Source organism: Prionailurus viverrinus, chromosome A2 (genome assembly GCF_022837055.1).
Source record: "Prionailurus viverrinus isolate Anna chromosome A2, UM_Priviv_1.0, whole genome shotgun sequence".
NCBI lineage: Eukaryota > Metazoa > Chordata > Mammalia > Carnivora > Felidae > Prionailurus > Prionailurus viverrinus.
In genome coordinates this window covers 146907412-146927287 of record NC_062562.1, presented here as the reverse complement: position 1 = coordinate 146927287, position 19876 = coordinate 146907412, and the positions used below count along the sequence as shown (strand labels likewise).

General features: G+C 50.3%; 1 protein-coding gene across 1 annotated transcript; it reads right to left on the bottom strand.

The window, feature by feature from the left end:
* Window positions 1-419: 419 nt before the first annotated feature.
* On the bottom strand, window positions 420-19347 carry LOC125153974 (carboxypeptidase A4-like). Its single transcript, XM_047837537.1, has 13 exons — window positions 19223-19347; window positions 17937-18038; window positions 16591-16672; window positions 16040-16174; window positions 14840-14938; window positions 11713-11814; window positions 10295-10399; window positions 9473-9583; window positions 7745-7835; window positions 6327-6526; window positions 5269-5353; window positions 742-998; window positions 420-540 (listed from the first exon to the last, which is right to left on the bottom strand). Coding segments are annotated over exons 1-12 (1239 nt in total). The 3' UTR covers window positions 420-540; window positions 742-996.
* Window positions 19348-19876: the final 529 nt, after the last annotated feature.

Below are 19876 nucleotides of genomic sequence, written 5' to 3'. Positions count from 1 at the left end.
ACGTTCAATGTCTTTTTGTTCCAAAAATGAGGTAGAGGCATGCCACCCAGTAAGGAGTGACCCTACGTGTGGCCTACCCAGACAATCACATGAACGGAAGGGCCTACGAGGGGCCCAGTGAAACAGCAGGACCAAAACACAGCAGGGTAGCAGCAGCGCCTCTCTAAGGTCCACCACCAGAACATACGAGCTTCAGGGATGAGGGCCGGAGAGGGGCTGCCCTGCGTGCCCCACAAAGCCAGTGGGCTCTGACTCACGCGTGAAAGAACAAGCTCCCTTTAGTAGTAGCTTTAGCGGGGAAGCAGACGCGGGGATAAGTGACGGAAGACAGGGTCAGGGTGGGGCTCTTCGTCTAGTAGAGGTTGTCCCGCACATGCTCCATGATGGTCTTCAGCCCCAACCAGGTCTCCTCGGCAGTGGGGATGATCTGGTTGGCTGGTAGGAGGAAGCCATAGTGGCCGGTATCTCTCAACTCAAACGTGAACGCATACTTGATGCCATTATCGTATGCCCAGTCAACGCTGCTCCCACTAGCTGGGTCTGTAAGTCAGAAAAGAAAACACTTTGAAGCCCAGCTTCTTTCAGGGTTAGAAGGGAAGGAGCCAGGGGTTCAGCCTGCCCGTGATTCCTTAGGGACCTAGAGTCCTTTCTGTAGGTCATCAGGCCTACGACACATGACCACTGGCCTGATGAGCATCTTCAACGGTCTCAAACCAAGAGATGTTAAACCCTTATGCCCACCTTGTCACTAACTCACTGTGGAGACTCCTTCAGGTCACTCAGAACCAGTCTGCACAGAGTATGATAGGCAGCCCCCGAGACAGCCCCAGTGATCCTTGTCTCCTGGTCTTCACATCCTTGTACAGTGCACTCCGACAGTGAGTAGGGCTGACCTGTCCTGGGTAACTGACAGGCGGCTACAGAAATGATGGTGTGTGGCCTTCAAGGCTAGACCAGAAACACTGTGGCTTCCACCGCGCTCTCTTGGATCATTCGCTCTGGGGAAAGCCAAGTAGGACAGTCAGAAAGCGTCCTACGGTGACGAGGTCTATGTAGCAAAGAACTGGGGCGTCCTGCTGATACTCAGCACGCTTGGGAAGCACCTGAGTGAGCCACTTTAGAAGCAGACCTATCCGGCCCCGTCGAGCCTTTAAATGACTCTAGCCTTGGAACTAGACTAGCAACCTCAGGAGAGGCCCTGAGCCAGACTCACGCAGCTAAGCCATTCCTGAATTCCTAACCCAGGGAAACAGTGGAAGAAAATAAATGTTTATATTATTTTCAGCTGCTAAGTTTTAGGATAACTCTTTACATAGCAAGAGATAAGGGATACACGGAGAGAAAGAAGCATGCCCTTGAGACTGTCCCTTTGCCAAAAGGCTGGGGAAAGGAAAGAGGCCTACCTTCCTGCTTCTTCCCAGCCAAACTCTACTAGAGCAGAAACTGGCTAAAAGTGCAAAGTGTGGGTGACACTGAATCGCCAAATAATGACGTCCACAGCAACTATCATTTCTTGAACATCCACCACGAGCCCGTCATTATATTGGAAAGTTTACGTGTATGACCTCATTAATCTTTAAAAACCCCAGTGAGGGGCGCCTGGGTGGCTCAGTCGGTTGAGCAGCTGACTTCGGCTCAGGTCACGATCTCGCAGTCCGTGAGTTTGAGCCCCGCGTCGGGCTCTGTGCTGACAGCTCGGAGCCTGGAGCCTGTTTCGGATTCTGTGTCTCCCTCTCTCTGACCCTCCCCCCGTTCATGCTCTGTCTCTCTCTGACTCAAAAATAAATAAGAATTTAAAAAAAATTAAAAAAAAAAAACAACCCCAGTGAGAGGCGCCTGGGTGGCTCAGTCGGTTGGGCGTCCGACTTAGGCGGACTCAGGTCATGATCTCACGGTCCGTGAGTTCGAGCCCCGCATTGGGCTCTGTGCTGACAGCTCAGAGCCTGGAGCCTGTTTCAGATTCTGTGTCTCCCTCTCTCTCTGGCCTTCCCCCATTCAGGCTCTGTCTCTCTCTCTGTCTCAAAAATGAATAAACGTTAAAAAAAAAATTTTTTTTTAAATAAAAAATAAAAACCCCAGTGAGGTGGGTAACACTGTCCTTATTTTTCAGATGAGGAAATCCAGGCTCAGAGTGGGTAATTTACCTAAGGAAATACAGACGGAAAATGGAAGGATTGGAATTGAAACCCGGGTCCCTCTGCTGATAAAAGCCCGTGCTTTCTTCAACCTCCTCCCAGTCCATTGAGTAGAGTACACGTCTGTTAAATGAAGACATGGGTTCCTTTTGTTTTCCCACAATTCCTGAGGGTTGTTTCCCATGATACCATTTGTGATTTTTCTAGAGATGCTGCTTCTACTGCGATGACACGCCCCCTGAGGTTATGGAACAGACCCTCCTATAGTCTCCGAAATCCTTGTGCGGTTACCACGTCCTTCTCTACCCTGGGAAAAGGCTGAATAAAAAACAGATGATGGCACCAGAAATTTCTAGAGATTAGTTATATGGCAAACTCAAGTATTTCAGAATACCTTTTGAATTCAGGAAGGAGCCAAGAAGATCTCTGCTGAGCAAAGTGATCAAGTGCACGTACTTCACTGTATTTGGGTCTCTGCTCAGAATCTACCCACTCTTCTAACACGAGTGGGAACACACTACTAACATGCTATTAAAGACACACGTAGGGGCACCTGGGTGGCTCAGTCGGTTACGCGTCTGACTCTTGATTTTGGCTCAGGTCGTGATCTCACAGTTCATGGGATCGGGCCCCGAGCTGGGCTCGGTGCTGACCATGCAGAGCCTGCTTGGGATTCTCTCTCTCCCTCTCTCTCTTTGCCTCTCCCCCACTCATTCTCTCTCTCTCTCTCTCTCTTTCAAAATAAACAAACACTAAAAAAAAAACACTGTCTTTTTAAATTAACATTGGAAAATTATTCCCTATCAGCACATATAAATGCACCTCATTCATTTGTGGGGTGGGGGGGGGGGCATACTGTCTCACTGTGTGAATGTTTTTATTCAGTACTGTACAGATGGACATTTAGGTGTTCACCAGTCTTCCGTGACTATAAATGATGCTGTCATGAACATCCTTCATCCTCACAATCTAGCCACGAGTCAGATGAGCCCAGAGAACTTGTGTCCAAGCCCTGAGCAGACCAGAATCAGTGAATGGAAGGGGCGAGGGTTGCTAGAGGCAGGTGGCCTGAAGCCGCACAGTCTGACCAGAGGAAGGGGACATGAAAACTCTTTAACGCAGACACAAGAATTAAAGAAGCAAAATGGGCTGGGGCTGTCCAGCACAGGGATTGAAAACGTGGTATGGCACAGAAAGCCTTCAGGACATAACCAATGATGCTCAGAAGGCCACTCCGTCATGAAAAAAAGGAGCTTAAATCTCTTGTCCATGCTCTGTTTAAGAAGGCAAGAAAGCAGGGCACCTGGGTGGCTCAGTCGGTCAAGGGTCCGACTTTGGCTCAGGTCATGATCTCACAGAAGTTCGGGCCCTACATCGGGCTCGCTGCTGTGTGCACAGAGCCTGCTTTGGATCCTCTGTCTCCCTCTCTCGGCCCCGCCCCCGCTTACATTGGCACGCTCTCGCTCGCTCTCAAAAATAGGAAAAAGAAAAAGGCGGCAAGAAAGTGTGAAATTCACGTGACAACTGTTTTCAGCTACAATGGTTAATCTAAGAAAAGGTCCAGCACTTGAAGGGACGAATGTCAACTATTCGTGTAGCACATGCAATAATCACCCGTAGAATTGGGGTGTTATTATACAAAAATTGATTACATTTTGGAAAGCCAAGGGGGCAGACAAAGCCTTTAAAGAATACAGAAGATGCATTCTGGAAAGACTTAGGAAATATTAGGTCTCCTGGACGACACTCGGGAGAGCCTTCTTCCTCTTGCTCGGGAGGAGTCCGATGAGTATCTCTTGATCTTGGCACAGCTTAAGCTGGGAAGAATGTGTTTGATGTGGGACGACAAGGCCGTCCTTTAAACTGGAGTTTGACCCCAAAGCCCCGACTGTGGTGACCCACAAAGCTCTTTTGAGAAGGCCTCGTCAAAGGACTCCTACCAAGCCTCTCTAGCTCTCTGCAGTCCCGAACTCCGTCCTCACTAATTAAGCAGAGAATGGAGACTCTCCTGACGTGCTTCTCCTCTGACGAGTCCCCATTTAACAACACTAATAACAATAAACCATGAATAATTAATGGACGGTTGCTGCAATTAGCCACACAATGACAACATCAGGCTAATTGCTTTATACAGCACGGTGGCGGTGGCGGTGGCCGTGATGGCAGCGGTGTATGAAAGGCAGACAAGAGGGCTGAGGTCAGAGTCCAGAGGGCCCGGCAGGGCGGATGGAGCATCTTCCCAGAAGAGGAAGGCGAAAGGGACAAGCTAGCCGAGGATGAAGCAGTTGGATGGCACGGTCATGGGATGGAAGAGGACAGAAGTATCAGCAAGTTTGCAGGGGCTCTGAGGGTGGACCAACTGTCAGAAAGTTCCCTACAGAGGAGGCACTGGGGGGGGGGGGGGGGGAAGAAGGGCGCCATCTTAAATGGTGCCAGAATTGTGCTCCTCATGTTTGTATTTTTACTTCCCCTTGAGAGCTAGACTCGTAGAGAACGAGAATATTCTTCAATTTGACCTTTAAAGATCAGGCTCACAGAATAAGGGAACCGGAAGGTTCTCAGCAGGAACAGAGTGAAATGCTCAGATGAGACACTTCAGTGAGAAACCAGAACAAAGGTTGAAGCTGTAGGTAATGAGCCTCAAGACCACCTTCAGGTTTGGAGTCTCGGTAGAGGTTTTTTGGGGGGGCGGGCGGTTCGGCTTGATGTTAACCATTGCACAGAAGATCCCAGATCCCAGCATGCTGTGCTCCAACACGTGCTCACTGCTGACGGGAAGGTGGGCGAACCCCCCTCCCCACCCTCAGTACCACCACCTCGGTCTGCCGATCCAAAGGTGGTTGAAAATCCTATGTCAGGATCTTTCCTGGAATGTGAGGAACGCAGTCCAGCAGGACTCACCTCACTGTGGGCACGTGATAAATGGCCCAGCAGTGGTGATGGTACCGATGAGGACGACGCCTGCAGCACGGACGATCACACAGGCTTGACACAAATCTGGTCTACCGCTAACAACTAACAATCCGACTACAGTGTAGTAAGGCCTAACTTGTAGCTCTTCTCCCGCTTCCTTCTTCTCAAGTTTCCTCTCAAAGCATTTTCTAAATAACCGATGCACACAGCGAGTACTTACAGACAGTGGTGCAGGTAGGACCCACTTGGTACGTCGTGCCCGACAGGGAAGCCAGAGCTTTGGCCGCACGCCTCGCCACCTTGTCCTAGAAGGGGGAATCGGCGGAGTGAGAAAGAATGGATCCCACAGCCTGACATCCCCCAGCTGTTCTGCACTGCAATGGTATGGAAGATTCTCGGCCCCTCCCCTGGGTTTCCCTTCTGGTCTCCTTCCTTCCCATCCAACCAGAGCCAAAGCCTGATACACAGAGATGTGGAGGGCTGCTCACCAGCCCATTGGGAGCCTAGTAAATACACCACCGTCTTCACCTCTCCCGAGGGACGGGAATGTCGTGGTCGTAAACATGTGAGAAGGCCAAGTTACGTCCCAGAGGAAACCTTCTAAGAGTTGGGCGTTCCTGGAGTGGAAGTGAGACGGGGCCACCGTATGTGGATGTGCCCTATGCAGAATGCCTGTCTGAGACCAGAATCTAGTCCACACCTAGCATGAGCCCTGCATCCGCCGGGAGGTTTATAGGCCAGCTATGGCCCTGGGCGGGAGGGGCGCTCTCGAACCTACCAGCACAGTGGGAGAAGGGCACAGTCGCCCTGCAGGTGCAGCCCTGCTTGAGCCAGTCCACCCTGAGTGCCTGTTCACATCCTGGGGCGAGTCACTCTATGTGACACGGAGCACCCCTAGGCTGTAGCCTGCACCCTACTTAAGTTACACCTTGACCAGAATGAGGAGCACCTCCCCCTGACCCTCCACAGTGCCACCCGCAGTTCTTGGCAAGCAGTGGGTCCGTAACACATTTTGGTCAGAAAAATAATTGAGAAGGAAAGGACAGGTGCAGGGGACGGTCCTTGAAACTCACAGCAAACACAGAAATAATGAGAACGGACTTCCACCTGCCCCCAGGAGGTCTGATGGCACATTCCAAAGGGCAGAGAGAGAAGACCCGGCCCGATGAAATAAGCCCAAGCTCCCGGACTTTCCCTATAGGCTGGAGAACAACCACTGTGGCAGCACCCCAGGGTCAAGCAGGCCCAGGGCTCGGTAGAAGGTAGCCCATCACTCACCAGCTCATCAGCATCTGGGGCCTTCTTCACTGTGTATCCATACGGATACATCAGCAGCTGTGAGTAGCTGTGCAAGTCGATGAAGCATTTGATATTCCCATGTTCTTGGATGAAATCTACCACCGACTTCACCTCCACTTCCGAATTGGCATGGGGTCCGTGGTATATTTCAGAGCAAGGGTTGTCACTGGCTCCCTCTCCTGTGGGGGGTGGGGAGGTGGCCCAAGCAGAAAGATTAACCCGTAGGCAAGAAAACAGAAATGCAGGACACTCAACCCAGAAGAAGGGCGGAAGGCGTTGGCAGTGGACAGGTCAATGCTAGAACCCCCCGCAAGAGACTAGTTGGTCCACGCTATGCGTGCATTGCAGGGAGGGTGCAGAAGTGGGAAGTCAGGGTACTGCATCTGCCTCCAGAGGGGGAAAACTGGGAGGAATCCTTTAAACAGATAGAGTTGACCTTGTATTGTATCACTCAACAGTTGTCATAAATAATTAATATCATACCTGACAGTGGGTTGTAATTAACAAGTATTCGAGATAATTAATATGAAGACCAATTAATAATGAAAATGACTCCATTTATTCTGGTGTCAACTCATTCTCTTGGTTCAGATCTTAATGGCCAAGGGCTGCCAGAAATAATCTATTGTTGTGGCCAAAGTCTCGTATTTGACAGGCATTTAGAAATACTGCCTTCTTTACTCCGCAACAGAGCTCCCTGAGGTATTTGGCATGAGTGTAAAACCACCCCAGTTGTGGGAAGATCTGACTTCACTTTGATGCCCTCAGTTCCCACATGTCTATCAGCTCCTTTCCCACAGCTACATTATTGTCCCCGCCAACGGTGTGTGTGGCAGGCAAGCTGCCCTCTTCCGAGTTACCACCAGGAACCCGTCCATCTACCCAGCCACCCGCCCAAGAGAAGCGGGGTGACCAGGGTATAAGGCATAGATCTGTACATCCAAAACTACAACAGTTTCTCAAACATTAGTGTTCTTTTCTTTTTTTTTTTTTAATTTATTGGGGGGGGGGGGGGCAGGAGGAGGGGCAGAGAGAGAAGGAGACACAGAATCTGAAGCAGGCTCCAGGCTCTGAGCGGCCAGCGCGGAGCCCGACGCGGGGCTCGAACTCACGAGCTGTGAGATCATGACCTGAGCTGAAATCAAGAGTCTGACACTTAACCAACTGAGCCACCCAGGCGCCCCAAATGTTAGTGTTCTTTTAGGAGAACAAGAATTGCAGAGTTGTTCCTTTTCAGAATTATCCAAAACAAGAAACACAAAAACCTAAGACATAGTGTAAGGGACTGGCCCAAGTCTCTCAGTGAAGCAGGAATGGAGCCAGCCTAGAAACTGGCTCCCTCACCGCCAGCTGGGAGCCCTGTGGTCCAGGCTTTGAAAACCACGTCCCCAACCTACCTGCAAAACTAGCATTCCAATTTCTGTTTGGATCAGTACCAACGCAACGGCTTCCAGGATTTATGGACCGTGTCTTCCTCCATAATCGGTTCTGAAAAGTCCATCAAGAAAGGAACACACATCCAGAGACGGGTCAGGGCACAGGAGAGGCGAAGGTTTTCTCTGGGGGTCTATGATGGAGACGGGCACCACCGAGGGGGCAAGCTGCTTGTGGCTCTGCCTGGAGTTTCACCGGGGCTCCGGTCCTCAGTGACTGAGCCGTCTCCGCTCATCTCCCAGAAAGGAAAGGCTTAGCCCTTCTGGCTCAGAGAGAAGGACTCCCCCAAAGTGTCCTGATAAGAACCTTATTGGGGCGCCTGGGTGGCTCAGTCGGTTGAGCGTCCGACTTCGGCTCAGGTCACGATCTCACGGCTCGTGAGTTCAAGCCCCGCGTCAGGGTCTGTGCTGACAGCTCAGAGCCTGGAGCCTGCTTCCGATTCTGTGTCTCCCTCTCTCTCTCTGCCCCTAACCCACGCGCATTCTGTCTCTGTCTCTCTCAAAAATAAATAAACATTAAAAAAAAAAAAAAAAAAGAACCTTATGATGCGAGAACCAGCCTGATACCGCCTGAACCCACCGGATAACTCTTGGTTTCAGCAAAAGTAGGACAAACAGACATCATATACCCAAATGATCGCTGGCGCGAGTGACAGGAAGTGCACAGCAACTATTTTATTCTTGCCTAAAAAACCAACCTGGATCCAGTCAAACTTCAAGATCTGACTGCCAGTGAATAGGAAATATGGGGGATCCGGAAACAAGTGACACACAACAAAGAAGCCATCAGCCAAATTCGGAACGTGAGACATTCTGCAGGACAATTTACTCGATTTCTCCAACAAATGAATGACGTTTTAGAAGATGTGTGTGGGGCGGGGGTGGATAACTGCTGTAGATTGAAAAAGCCTGCAGAGCGATAACAACCAAATACAAGCGCAGGCCTTATTTGGGTACTGATTTCATTAAATTGAGTCAAAAGACATTTTAAAGATAATTGGGGGAATTAGATGATATGAAAGAACTTCCATTCATTTTTTTAAAAGGTGACAATGGTGTATTGTTTGGGTTTTTTTGTTTTGTTTTGTTCTGTTTTAATTATCATCGACGAGAGATGCAGACTAAAGGAGTTCGGGGTAAAATAACCTGATGTCTGGGATCTGCTTTTAAAAACTTTTTTTTTCAACGTTTATTTATTTTGGGGACAGAGAGAGACAGAGCACGGACGGGGGAGGGGCAGAGAGAGAGGGAGACACAGAATCGGAAACAGGCTCCAGGCTCCGAGCCATCAGCCCAGGGCCTGATGCGGGGCTCGAACTCACGGACCGCGAGATCGTGACCTGGCTGAAGTCGGACGCTTAACCGACTGCGCCACCCAGGCGCCCCTGGGATCTGCTTTTAAAGAAAAGGGTGAAAAGGTGTGGGAGGGAAAGAAATGAAAAGAAGATTGGTAAAGGGTTGATAATTATTCAAGAGCCATGACAGGGAGTTCATTAGACTCTTCTCCCTAACAAAAATATTCCCTGGGGACTCTCGGCTCAGAGAGAGACTGCAAAACGAGAGCCCAAGAGAGCTCCTCACCTGCACACGTGTGCGAGTTTTCTCCACGTTCATACAACTATGCAGGCGGCAAAGCAAGGGATTCAACCAATTCTCCTTAACTCCAAGCCCGGCCCGCTCAGTATTACTCACTTGAGTTTGTGTGTACACATATCCGTCAGGATTGGCCACAGGCAACAAGAAAATATCCATTTTCTCCAAGACGGAGGTGATGGTTGGGTCCTTCCCGTAATCAGATGCAATCTGAGCGGAGACAAGAAGCTCGTCAGCGATGCCAGGGCAGGCTGGGGTGCTAGGTCTAAGCCTGTGTACCTTCCCCAGATGCCCCTCTGCAGCCTCCCTGCCGCCCTCATAGACACGGCCCCGTGCAAAGCTCTTGGAGCACTTCGAAACCTGGGGGCACATGGCTTCATGAGGACGTCAACATTTGCAAGGAGTCCAGGGCTGCCTGGTTTATTCATTCCTTCCAGGGGGTGGGAAGAGGGGAGGGAAGAGCCACATATCATGATAGTTTGGGGGGAATCTGGGCCCCCACGCACAGCACCCTTCCTCTCCCTAGCGCTGCCTTAAAGCAGACCCTCCGGAGGGACACGGAGACAACATGAGGTCCTCGAGGGTCTGGAGGGCTAGGATGGGACTGAAGGCAGGGCTCGTCTGAGTTTCACTGCTGAGGAGACTCTGCTCCCTTTCTGCGGGGCTGACTGCGGGTCAGTGTTTCGGGGCCACCTCTGCAGCTCATTAGCTTGCTCGTTGCCATGAATGCACTTTGTCATTTAACCGCAGTGCCCTGACCAAGGGGCTCTGACCTCTTGCTTCTCTGATCCGAAAGGGCCCCCAGCCTACTGTGTCTATGCAGAGTGCCTTCCCACCTCGTCCCCCAGGCCCAGCCTCATGGGATGCTGCGGGGGCACCCCTGGCCCACCGGAATTCTCAGCTAATACCAGGCGACATGACCTTCCTCGCAGTCCAGATCGCTGTGGCCACCGAGATCCACTCCCGGGAATGGATGCCTGCGTTCAGCCAAACGGCCGGCCGCCGCCCGCCTTCTGCAGTGCCGAACTGTGGAAGGAGAAAGAGGCCAGAAAATGACCCTCCTGCCCACGTCTCCACTCACCTCTCCTCTCCCCGGCTCACCCCTATTCATTTAATCCATTTAAGATAATTCAGAGACCAAATGTTCCTGAGGGCACCATCTATTTATCAGGCTTCTCCGTGACCAGGGAGCTTAATTGGTTGGCTGTCAGGGCCCAGCCGAAGCTCCGGGCAGCTTGAGCTGCCCCCGGGTTGGAAGCAAATGGCAAGGGGAAACAATTGCTATTGTGAATTATAATGCCAGTGTGATTAGAGATAATATTATGTCTCTTGAAAGACCTCAAATGGTATCCCAACAGAGAGAGACACAAAAGTGCATGAACCAGCCTGTTCTCGTTGATGCAATAAATGAATTCGATTTTAAAAGGAGGAAGAGAGAGGTTCACTATAGCTCTTTGTAAATGGCCTGAAATGAATTCCGGCTCCCGCCTTTTAGCGTGGGGCTGGGCCGCCTTGGGTCAGAGTGTGGTGCTAATGAAGCCAGAGTCTGCATCAGATTGGCAAATAATCTAAATTTATGGGGATTATTTTAGGGCAAGCAGTTCAGTGGCAAATGTCCCCCGGCTGGTAATTCAAGCACCGCTCTGAGCCAGGGTTCCTCACGGCTTATACAAAGCTAAGGATTTGACAAATTCTTAGCACCATCAGTTGCTCCGTGGCTCCTATCTCCAAATTCCTTTTATTCATTTGGCTGGATTATTTATGTAATTTATGTCCCTGCCATAAATTCCCTACCTCTTTTGCCAATATAGACCTGAATCTGTTAGAAATATCTAGAAATTGGGCTTTGTGCAGCCAAGGAGCATAGACTGGGCTTAAAATTACATCAACCCTAAAATTAGCTTCCTAGATTGCTTTTCCAATAAGTACCCCTAAAAGCAGAAGAGAATTTGTAGAACTAGCCCCATTTGTCTCACTTGACAGAGGTAGGAATGAAGGCAAAAGACTGTGGCCCATCTGAGAGCTTTCTGGAATACTAATCGAACCCACCCCACGCCCACCCCCACTACCCCTCACCCCCACTCCCTTTGATCCTGCCTTTCAGTCAAAGCTTGCAACGGGATGGATTCCTTCTAAGTTCTAACTCATTCCACATTAGGCGGAAGCAGAGGACTCTCTGTCAGACCCAACCTGAACCCCAGTAGATGTCTCCCCACGCCCCTGAAGTCAAGGGGATCCTGAGAAGCTGTCTCCTTCAGAGGCCTGAGGGCTGGGTCCTAGACACAAGGGACCAGGAGCCTGAGTCCAAGTCTGGCCCCTTGAAGCGCCTGGGGTCTCACCTTCAGTACATACATGGACCGGTTTTCAAATGAATGCCCAATCTTCACTCTGCTCGCCAGATCAGGAAAATCTCCAGCAATGCTATCCATCTCATGATAAATCTGAAGCACGAAAAAGTGAACTCAGGGGCGTTTAAAAATTTTGTTCAGCTCTGGGTAGGTATCTGTGAATTTCATCTTACTGATCTCAGTGATTTCTACCAGCCCTGTGATCGTGGGATTGGCAACATTATCGCCCTGGAATACTTATTCTTGAAGAGCTGCCTAAAGAGTCCTTTTCAACGATATTCTAGAAAATAACACATTTGATTTGTCCATAAAATTATAGGCCACTAACCTAGAGAGAGACTTGTGCAGATACTTCTCCAACAGTGTGGTGCCTTGCGCCATACTAGACTGGATAAATCAGCAATTGCCCCATTTAGCCGAGGTTCTTGAAACACGATCCTCTCTAAGCTTTTTGATCACTTTCTCCACGAGGTTTTTTGTTTTGTTTTGTTTTGTTTTAATTTTTTTTTTCAATGTTTATTTATTTTGGGACAGAGAGAGACAGAGCATGAACGGGGGAGGGGCAGAGAGCGAGAGAGAGAGGGAGACACAGAATCAGAAACAGGCTCCAGGCTCCGAGCCATCAGCCCAGAGCCTGATGCGGGGCTCGAACTCCCGGACCGCGAGATCGTGACCTGGCTGAAGTCGGACGCTTAACCGACTGCGCCACCCAGGCGCCCCACGAGGTTTTTTTTTTTAAAAATTACCATACGCCATGTGTGTGTGTGTGTGCGCGTGCGTGTGTATTTGTTTTATAATGTGCATATGTTATGTATTCTACATGCATACCGTATATTATGTACGTTATATCCCTGGAATAATGCACCACAAAAATATACTACGTACACTATAAAACAACCCAAAGAAACAAAAACGTTAATAATTGCATTAATAATAAATATACACGTAGGTAGAACGTCAATAGAAGTTGTAAGGTTTCTTCCTCCATCCCAGTGAGGCTGCACCCCACTTTGGAGATTCCTCTATCGGCCTTAAGAGAACAAGTGAAGCCCTGTAAATCATGGTTACAAATGCTTCCATTTGTTTTCAATTTTTTTTAATTTGATTTCAATAGAGTTCATCCACCTTAGTTGCTCAAACCTCTTGAGGGTCAAAAGAAGGAAATAAATAAGTTTATATTTAGACCTTAAAATTGGAAGAGGGAGCTTTACAGAGGAGAAAAGCGTGCAGTCCACATAAAATAAAATCAAGGTTCAATGGTTTATCAGAGCTGCAGTCAATATGGCAGACTGAGCAGAGAAGCAAGAGACCGCCCGCCCCACCCCCCCAGATGCATCACAGCAAGCCAGGCAAACTACAATGAGAATAACCCACAGCCAAGTTTAAAACTCAAGAAAGGAGACACCGCAGGGGCAAGAAATGAAAAGGGAACAACTAGCCATCTGGGTGCAAGGTAGAAAGCGCAACGCGGGGACCAAACACTTGCCATGGGCACTGCGGGCTTGCGGCAAACCAGGAATAGCAACATAGAGCACAGGACCCGGCGTGGGCAAGGGGCTGGAACTTGAGAGCTGGGAACCAGCCCTTCCAGCCACGAAAAGGGCCTGGAAACTCTACCTACTGACCCTAGAAAGTGAAGCCAAAGCTGGAGGCCCGCACCGAGCCAGGACAGGCGAGAGAGTCACCCAGGTAAAGTTACAACGCCAAGCTATATCCGGAGGGAGGGGTCCAATTCACACTGCCAGCATGAGGGGAGACTCGGCCGAGCAACTAACAGAAATAACACCAAACATGAGATTCCCACCAGAGACGTAAGAAGGCCTAAGTGGCTACGGGATGAGAGCTCTTCAAAGCTGTTCTTAGAAAGAACTGCATGTGATCGAGCCAAGAGGGAGATAGCACACCAATGCCCAGCGGGGGGGCCTCACAGGAGGGGTTGGGGGGGGGGGGGACACCTAGAGCCAGAGGGCAAAAGCAAGTGCTTGAGAGAGTGAGGATCCCATGGCAGGCAGGTGAGGGGACGGAGTTCCTGGGGTCTTGGGTGACATTTGCAACCGGTTAAGCTCAGCTAGGGAGTGCCCCACGTTAACGAAGCTAACGTCATGGGTTTGATCCCTGGGTGAGCCCTGAGCTCTGCTTTTGTCCATGGCCCGGGACTGAACTCCTAACTTTATCCAGCTGTTCTGCAGATGTATGTCATTGGTCACAAGAGGGATCAAGGGCCAGTGCGGTTGGAAGTATGCGCAATAAACAAAGCTACTGACAATCAGGGGAAAGAAGTGAAAACAGTTGGTCAACCTTGGAAATCACCCCTCATCTAGAAGAAAAACAACTCCAAGTATATGCCTCATGCAAAGCATGCCAGGAACACCGTCTTCGGATAAAAAGAACAACATGTACGCAGGTACAGGAAGGAGAGTAAAGTTTCGTTTTGAGGTGTTGTTCTGAGCTAGAAGAGAGCTTCCAGACTAACGCAGAAGACATCGAGGGTCGTAACAAAACTCTGCCATGTGTGATGCGGTCCCCTTTCTGTAGCCCCTCTTGATTCCTCGGGTTCTAGTAGCATATTAAATTTTTCTGCCCCAAGTGTTTTATCGTAAGCGTTGGCTTACCTTGAAAGTCAGTCATCTACCTAAAGTGGTTTTTAACTAAACACAGCACCAAAACACATTAGGGAACAAATATACGTTGTAAGTAATCATGATAAATGAGTGGAAATATTTGGTTAACCTTGGAAATAACCACTTGTCTACTTGCCTGGAATAAGTAACATTTTAATCTGGGTGAGTAAAACACAGGGATTATGGTGGGGTCTAAGAAGGTTGAATTACAAGGACAGAAATGATTGTAATTATTCCATGGTTTTCTTTAAGGGGTTGCCTTAGAAAAGAAGGATACATGTGGGCGAAAATGTTCAGTTGTGTTTCACTGTGCTCTTAGGTGCTGGTGGGAGACAAACGACCCAAGAATTACGAAGAAATTGAAGCGTTCCCATTGTAGCCCCTTAGTAAAAGGGTGTTGTGCTAAGGACTAACGCCTACCTCCTGGAAGTAAGAAAAGGGGTTACAAAACCCAGGGTTCTGACGACCTTTCTCTTAACCTGCTCTGAGACACTTACCGCTTCCAGGGAATGGTAGGCCCCATAGTTGAAGTTATTACCGCTTCGCTCTTGCCCTTCATTGTGTTGCATTTCTTCATCTTCGTGATCTAAAAGGGCCTGAGAAAAGACACGGCAATGTCGTGAAGTGACCCACTGGACACGGAGGTTCGTGTTGTTTCTGCCACGTCTTGGCACGAGCTGGCCAAGATGGCGGCACCCTCGTCACACAAATGCCAAGGGGTAAAAGGGGGTCAGATTCCTTTCTCCATATCTATAAAAGCTTACTTCTTGGCACCCAATGTACATCACCCCATTCGAAACCCACTTACTCCCCAAAAGCAACATATGTGCTATTTGGTTATTCTACGCTGTGAATTCTCTAGGCATCAGCCCGCATCTGGTATCCAGTGCCTCTGAAATACACAGCTTGGGAAACCGTTCAGAAACAAAGAAATTCTTATAACCACTCATACTTTGAAGGCTCCTGGCAGATGTCTGTGACATGTGAGGATGATTAATAAGCTCACAGCTGCTCACGCCATCAGGAAACTCGCGGGCCAAATCACCAATTAGTCCATAACCCACCTCGGTGAAGGAGAGAACATGAGCCAGGCACTGTCCTGCTGCTCAGATACAGGTCGTGAGGCTGGTGTCTGGATGGGTGGTGATGTCCCCTCTGCTGAGAACTCTTGGTGACATTCCCTCTTTCTCAAAGGACGCTTTTCATGACTGGTCTCCGACACCCCCCCACACACATACACACGCACACTCTTTCCTTCCCTCCTGACTTCAAATACGAAAAGGGACGGAGGTTTAATACTTGCGGGGCACCTACGACAGACCGGGCACTGCTGGGCATTTTACATGCGCTTAATCACTTAATTTTCTCAACAAATTGTGTGAAGTAGGTCCTCACTGGTACCATTTTCCTGAGGAAGAAATGGAGGCTCGAGACATTAATAGCATGTCCAAAGTCACAGAGCTGGTAGTTAGCAAAATCAGGACTTGGATCCAGATCTGCCCAGTTCCCTAACCGACATAATGCTCTTTTCTATTTACAACATGTTCCACTAACAAGTCACTGCACTTGACCTCCCTAGGCCTCAATGAGCTCATCTATAGAATGGAGAAGGGTAAGACCAGGACTTGCACGCGTCTCGGATCCACTCTGGATGCTTTGGCCTATGCGAGACCAGTTAGGGCCCTTGCTCTACCCACCTGCAGGTCTCCGATTGTCACCGAGTACTCTAAGCCCTGGGACTTCAGGAAGGATTTGACGGGCTGCAGGCTGACAGATGGGACCAGGACATCCACAAGACGACTGAAGGTGGAAGGAGCTTTCCAAACGTCAAGCTGAAGAGAACAGAAATAAAACCAGGTTAAAGGACAGTTCAGGTAAAAGGCACAATGAGCTCATTCTTCTGGAACAACTGCCAAAAGCCAGGGTGATCCCTGAGGAGCTGGGCTCCGCCCAAGGGCAAACGCTGCCCTTTTCGCGGCGGTGTCTGGTCAGGCCTACCCAGAAGGCAATACCGGGCAAAGTCCAAGAAGTAAAAAGTCGATGGGAGACAGAAAGACGGAGCCCACTGCTGAGGCCTCCCATCTCCCAGGACAGCAGCGCTGTGACCTACAGCCCTCTCAGGCGTGCGGAGGCACTTGACTGATACAGGACTACGCACAGAAACTCTTCAGGAGCAACAACGCCAGCGGTGCTAATCGTCTCTCACCAAAGCCAGAGATACCCAAGAGGACTAAGAAGAACCAGGTACCTTAAAGTTGTCTGAGTTCACTAGCTGACTTAGTTTGCTGATCTCGTCTCCATTTCTGACGTTAATCCTAAAAACTTGGTCCCTGGAGGGGCGGGGGCGAAAAAGAAAAAAGCAAGAGATAATGGTCAGCTTTCAGCTGGCAGATAAACCCCAAGCCTACTCTCCCAGACATAACTGGGCCGAATGAGAGGAAACGGTCTAGTCTTTGGTTATAACGTATAGCCATTAAAAATAAGACTACGTGGCAAATGTGAAAAAGAGCTTATAGTATAACTTGAAGGGAAATATTAAGCGAAAGAGCAGGACACAAAATTGTATGTATGCCATGATTACAAGTATGGAAAAAGCAGATGCATTGGAAGAAAAACAGACAACGGAAATATAGCAAATGCTGACAGTGCTTATGTCCGGGTCGTGGGATTATGGATGACTTACTTTTTTTCCCCTTGTATCTGTTTTCTGTAATGTGGTCATATTACTTTATAATGAAAAACATATATATTTTGCAGAAAGGAATGTTCCCGAGTTACACGCAAAGCTAACTCAAGACATAAAGAAGCACTTCTTCACTGTCAGGGGCTAGGACCGAAACTCTGGCTAAAGGTCCGTGCTGGAAAGAGCTGGAAAAGAGAACAGACCTTCTGTCCTCGGAGGGTTAGCTATTTGCTGGGTGGTCTCTCAATCCTGTCCAGCTCCAGAACTCTATACAAATACGAATTACAACACGGGCTAGGGTGCTGGGGCTGACTTGGGATTCAGTCCTCCCGAGGGGGCCCTGAGAAGGCCCAGAAGGGAGCCGGCCAGTCCCGAGCCCCCCTTTGTCGTCTGTCCTGAACTCGCTTCGTGTACACCATTTAGCTTCCGCAGCAGCGGCAGGGGCAGAGGCCCCCCGAAGTCCTGTGTGTGGGCGGGAGAAGGCCGAGCCTGAAAAGCTGCCTTTGTGCCCTCAGCCGGCTCAGGGAGCCAGGGGAGCCATTAGCCCGTTGCTAGGTGACGGCCCGAATGAATCCGCACTCAACGCTGTCACATGCGTCATCCCTTTACACGAATGAATGCGGGAAGAGCTGCTGGAGAGGGCTGTGGGCTGAAGGACCTGTTGACAGAGAAAATGGTTCTGTCACAGGGAGCTAAATGTGCAGCCTCACGAGGCAGATCCGCATCTTCTGATCAGAAAACCGGCTCCATCCAGATGGGGCTCTCAGGGTCTAACTTTGTTCTGGGAGGTTCTGGAGAATCTCCAGGGGGTCGTCTAGTCCAGCCCCGAGGAGGCAAGGGTTGCTTCCGCTGCGGGGGGGGGGGGGGGGGGGGGGGGGGGTCTGGTGGACATGCCAATGCCAAGGGCTCACTTTCTCCCAAGGCGTCCAGTCTCCACAGGGTCCTTGGAGGTGGGCAGCTGAGCCCATCCCCCCGGAGCTGTTGAGGCCACACTGGAGAAGCCACTGGCTGGGCTGGGGTGGGGGGGGGGGGGTCTCAGCCTGAGCCCAACAGGCTTGCTAGGAGTTGAACTGCAGCCCTAGGAAGGTGGGGAGTCAGACTACCATTTCCCGGACGCAGGCAAGCAGCCTCGCAAAAAAGGAACAGGTTGAAAACAGAAGGGGAAGTCCTGGGCCCCATCTGCTGAACTTACGCTCTGTCGCAACCCACCCCCAGCACTCCAGAAACGAGGAGTCTTTAAAATGAGTGTTCTAGAGAGCACCTGTGCACTGACATCTCGATTGGCAAAATGAGGCGTCTTGTAAAACACAACGCTGACTAGAACAATCATAAAAAAGGAGTGGAGGGAGAAGGAACGGGAATAGAAAGAAAAAAAAAAAAGGAACCAAGAGCAAGGAGCTCTCGAGAGTATGAACGGCACGTTACACGTGCACCCCGAACGTGTGTTTTACTTTCCCAGGGTGGTAAGTTCACAACAGCACGTCCACACTCCTGGGCATAGTCCACACGGCAGCGGAACACAGTGAAATCGAACTGGCCCTGAGCGTGAGTAAATCCACAGCACATTTCATCATACCCTATCCGCCAAGCTACCGGGGATAAAGACACAACTGTGGGGTGCAGGGAGGCAGAGTCGAAGGGCTGGTGCGGAGTGGGGCCCTTCCCCATCTGTCTCTCCTCCACCTCTCCCTCCTACACTCTCTCAGCGCCAGCCTCGCCGAAATCCCAAATTCACCGCGTACTTTGCCCTTCCGTGCCTTTGCACATGCTGTTCCCTCTACCTGGTTGCTAGCCCTTTTCCTTATCTTCCTGGCAATCTCACACTCAGGCTCCAAGAACCAGTGTCATCAGCCATGAGGTTCTCCCCAACCCGGAGGCAACGTGAGGGATGGTCTTCAGATGGCCCTAAAAAGTGGGGGGGTTGAGGGGATCTAACAGCATTCTCATGAGCGTAAGCCCGCCAGTGCCTAGAAGCAGAGAGAACATAAGTAGGTGCCGGGTGAAAGGCAGCCATTTTCTTGCCCTAATTGTCCTTGTCACTATTTGCAAAATGCTCCTTCCCGGTCCTGGAAGTGTGGGTGGCCGAATCCAACCTATCTCTGCCATCTAGAAATCCAAAGACCTCAAACTCTTGCTGGAAATGGAAGATTGGTCTGGGGGAGGGGATCTATTGGGATTTGCAAGTTGCCACGTCTACCCCTGCTGCTCCCCACAGGTGATCTCCGCGCTCTTGCTAACTCTGGTCCTCTTCCACACCTCGGGCTGTCCAGCTGCCACCAACGCGATGGCTGGTGACCTCCTCTCACTCACCCTCACACTCATCCCATGTTCTGGACGCCCTAGTGCCAAGCTTCTACCCTTCCCCCATTTCCATGAGGGCAAAGCCAAGAGGCCCGGCCCTTGTGCCTTTCTCGCCCAGATCGCCGGCCGGGCTTTGCAGCCACCACAAGACATCATTTCATACTTCCTGTTCTCTGCCTGCCCTGCACCTCTAGGCATCCTGGCCGCCGTCCATCCTTCAGATGGCTGAAGACCAGGCCACGAGACCCCAGCAGAGTGAGACACACTGGGGAAGTAGGGAGTCAGGTGAAAGAAACACAAGCTAGGGGGTGACGGGGGTGGGGGGAGAGCAACCATTATCTTCATCTCCATGACTACTGCCCCCCAACCCCCAGCCAAGCTGGGTTCTGGCTTCCTACCCCATGAACGCCCGGAAAGGCCTTGCTAGAAACGTTCACTGAGCCAGGTGTCTGGGACAGGTCTATGGACCCTCGGAAGGATTCCACCACCCTTACTGGGTTCCCTAGTATAGGATGAGAACAGATTGGGGGGGGTGAGCTGCAATTAGCTC

Excerpts from the sequence above, each read along its gene's own strand:
- LOC125153974 (XM_047837537.1), bottom strand. The coding sequence starts at position 19,347 with ATGAGTGTGAGGGTGAGTGAGAGGAGGTCACCAGCCATCGCGTTGGTG. Across the intron at positions 10,400-11,712 it reads GGTCCATGTATGTACTGAAG|TTCGGCACTGCAGAAGGCGG; the intron begins GTGAGACCCCAG and ends CTCCTTCCACAG. Across the intron at positions 7,836-9,472 it reads ATGTGTACACACAAACTCAA|AACCGATTATGGAGGAAGAC; the intron begins GTGAGTAATACT and ends TGGACTTTTCAG.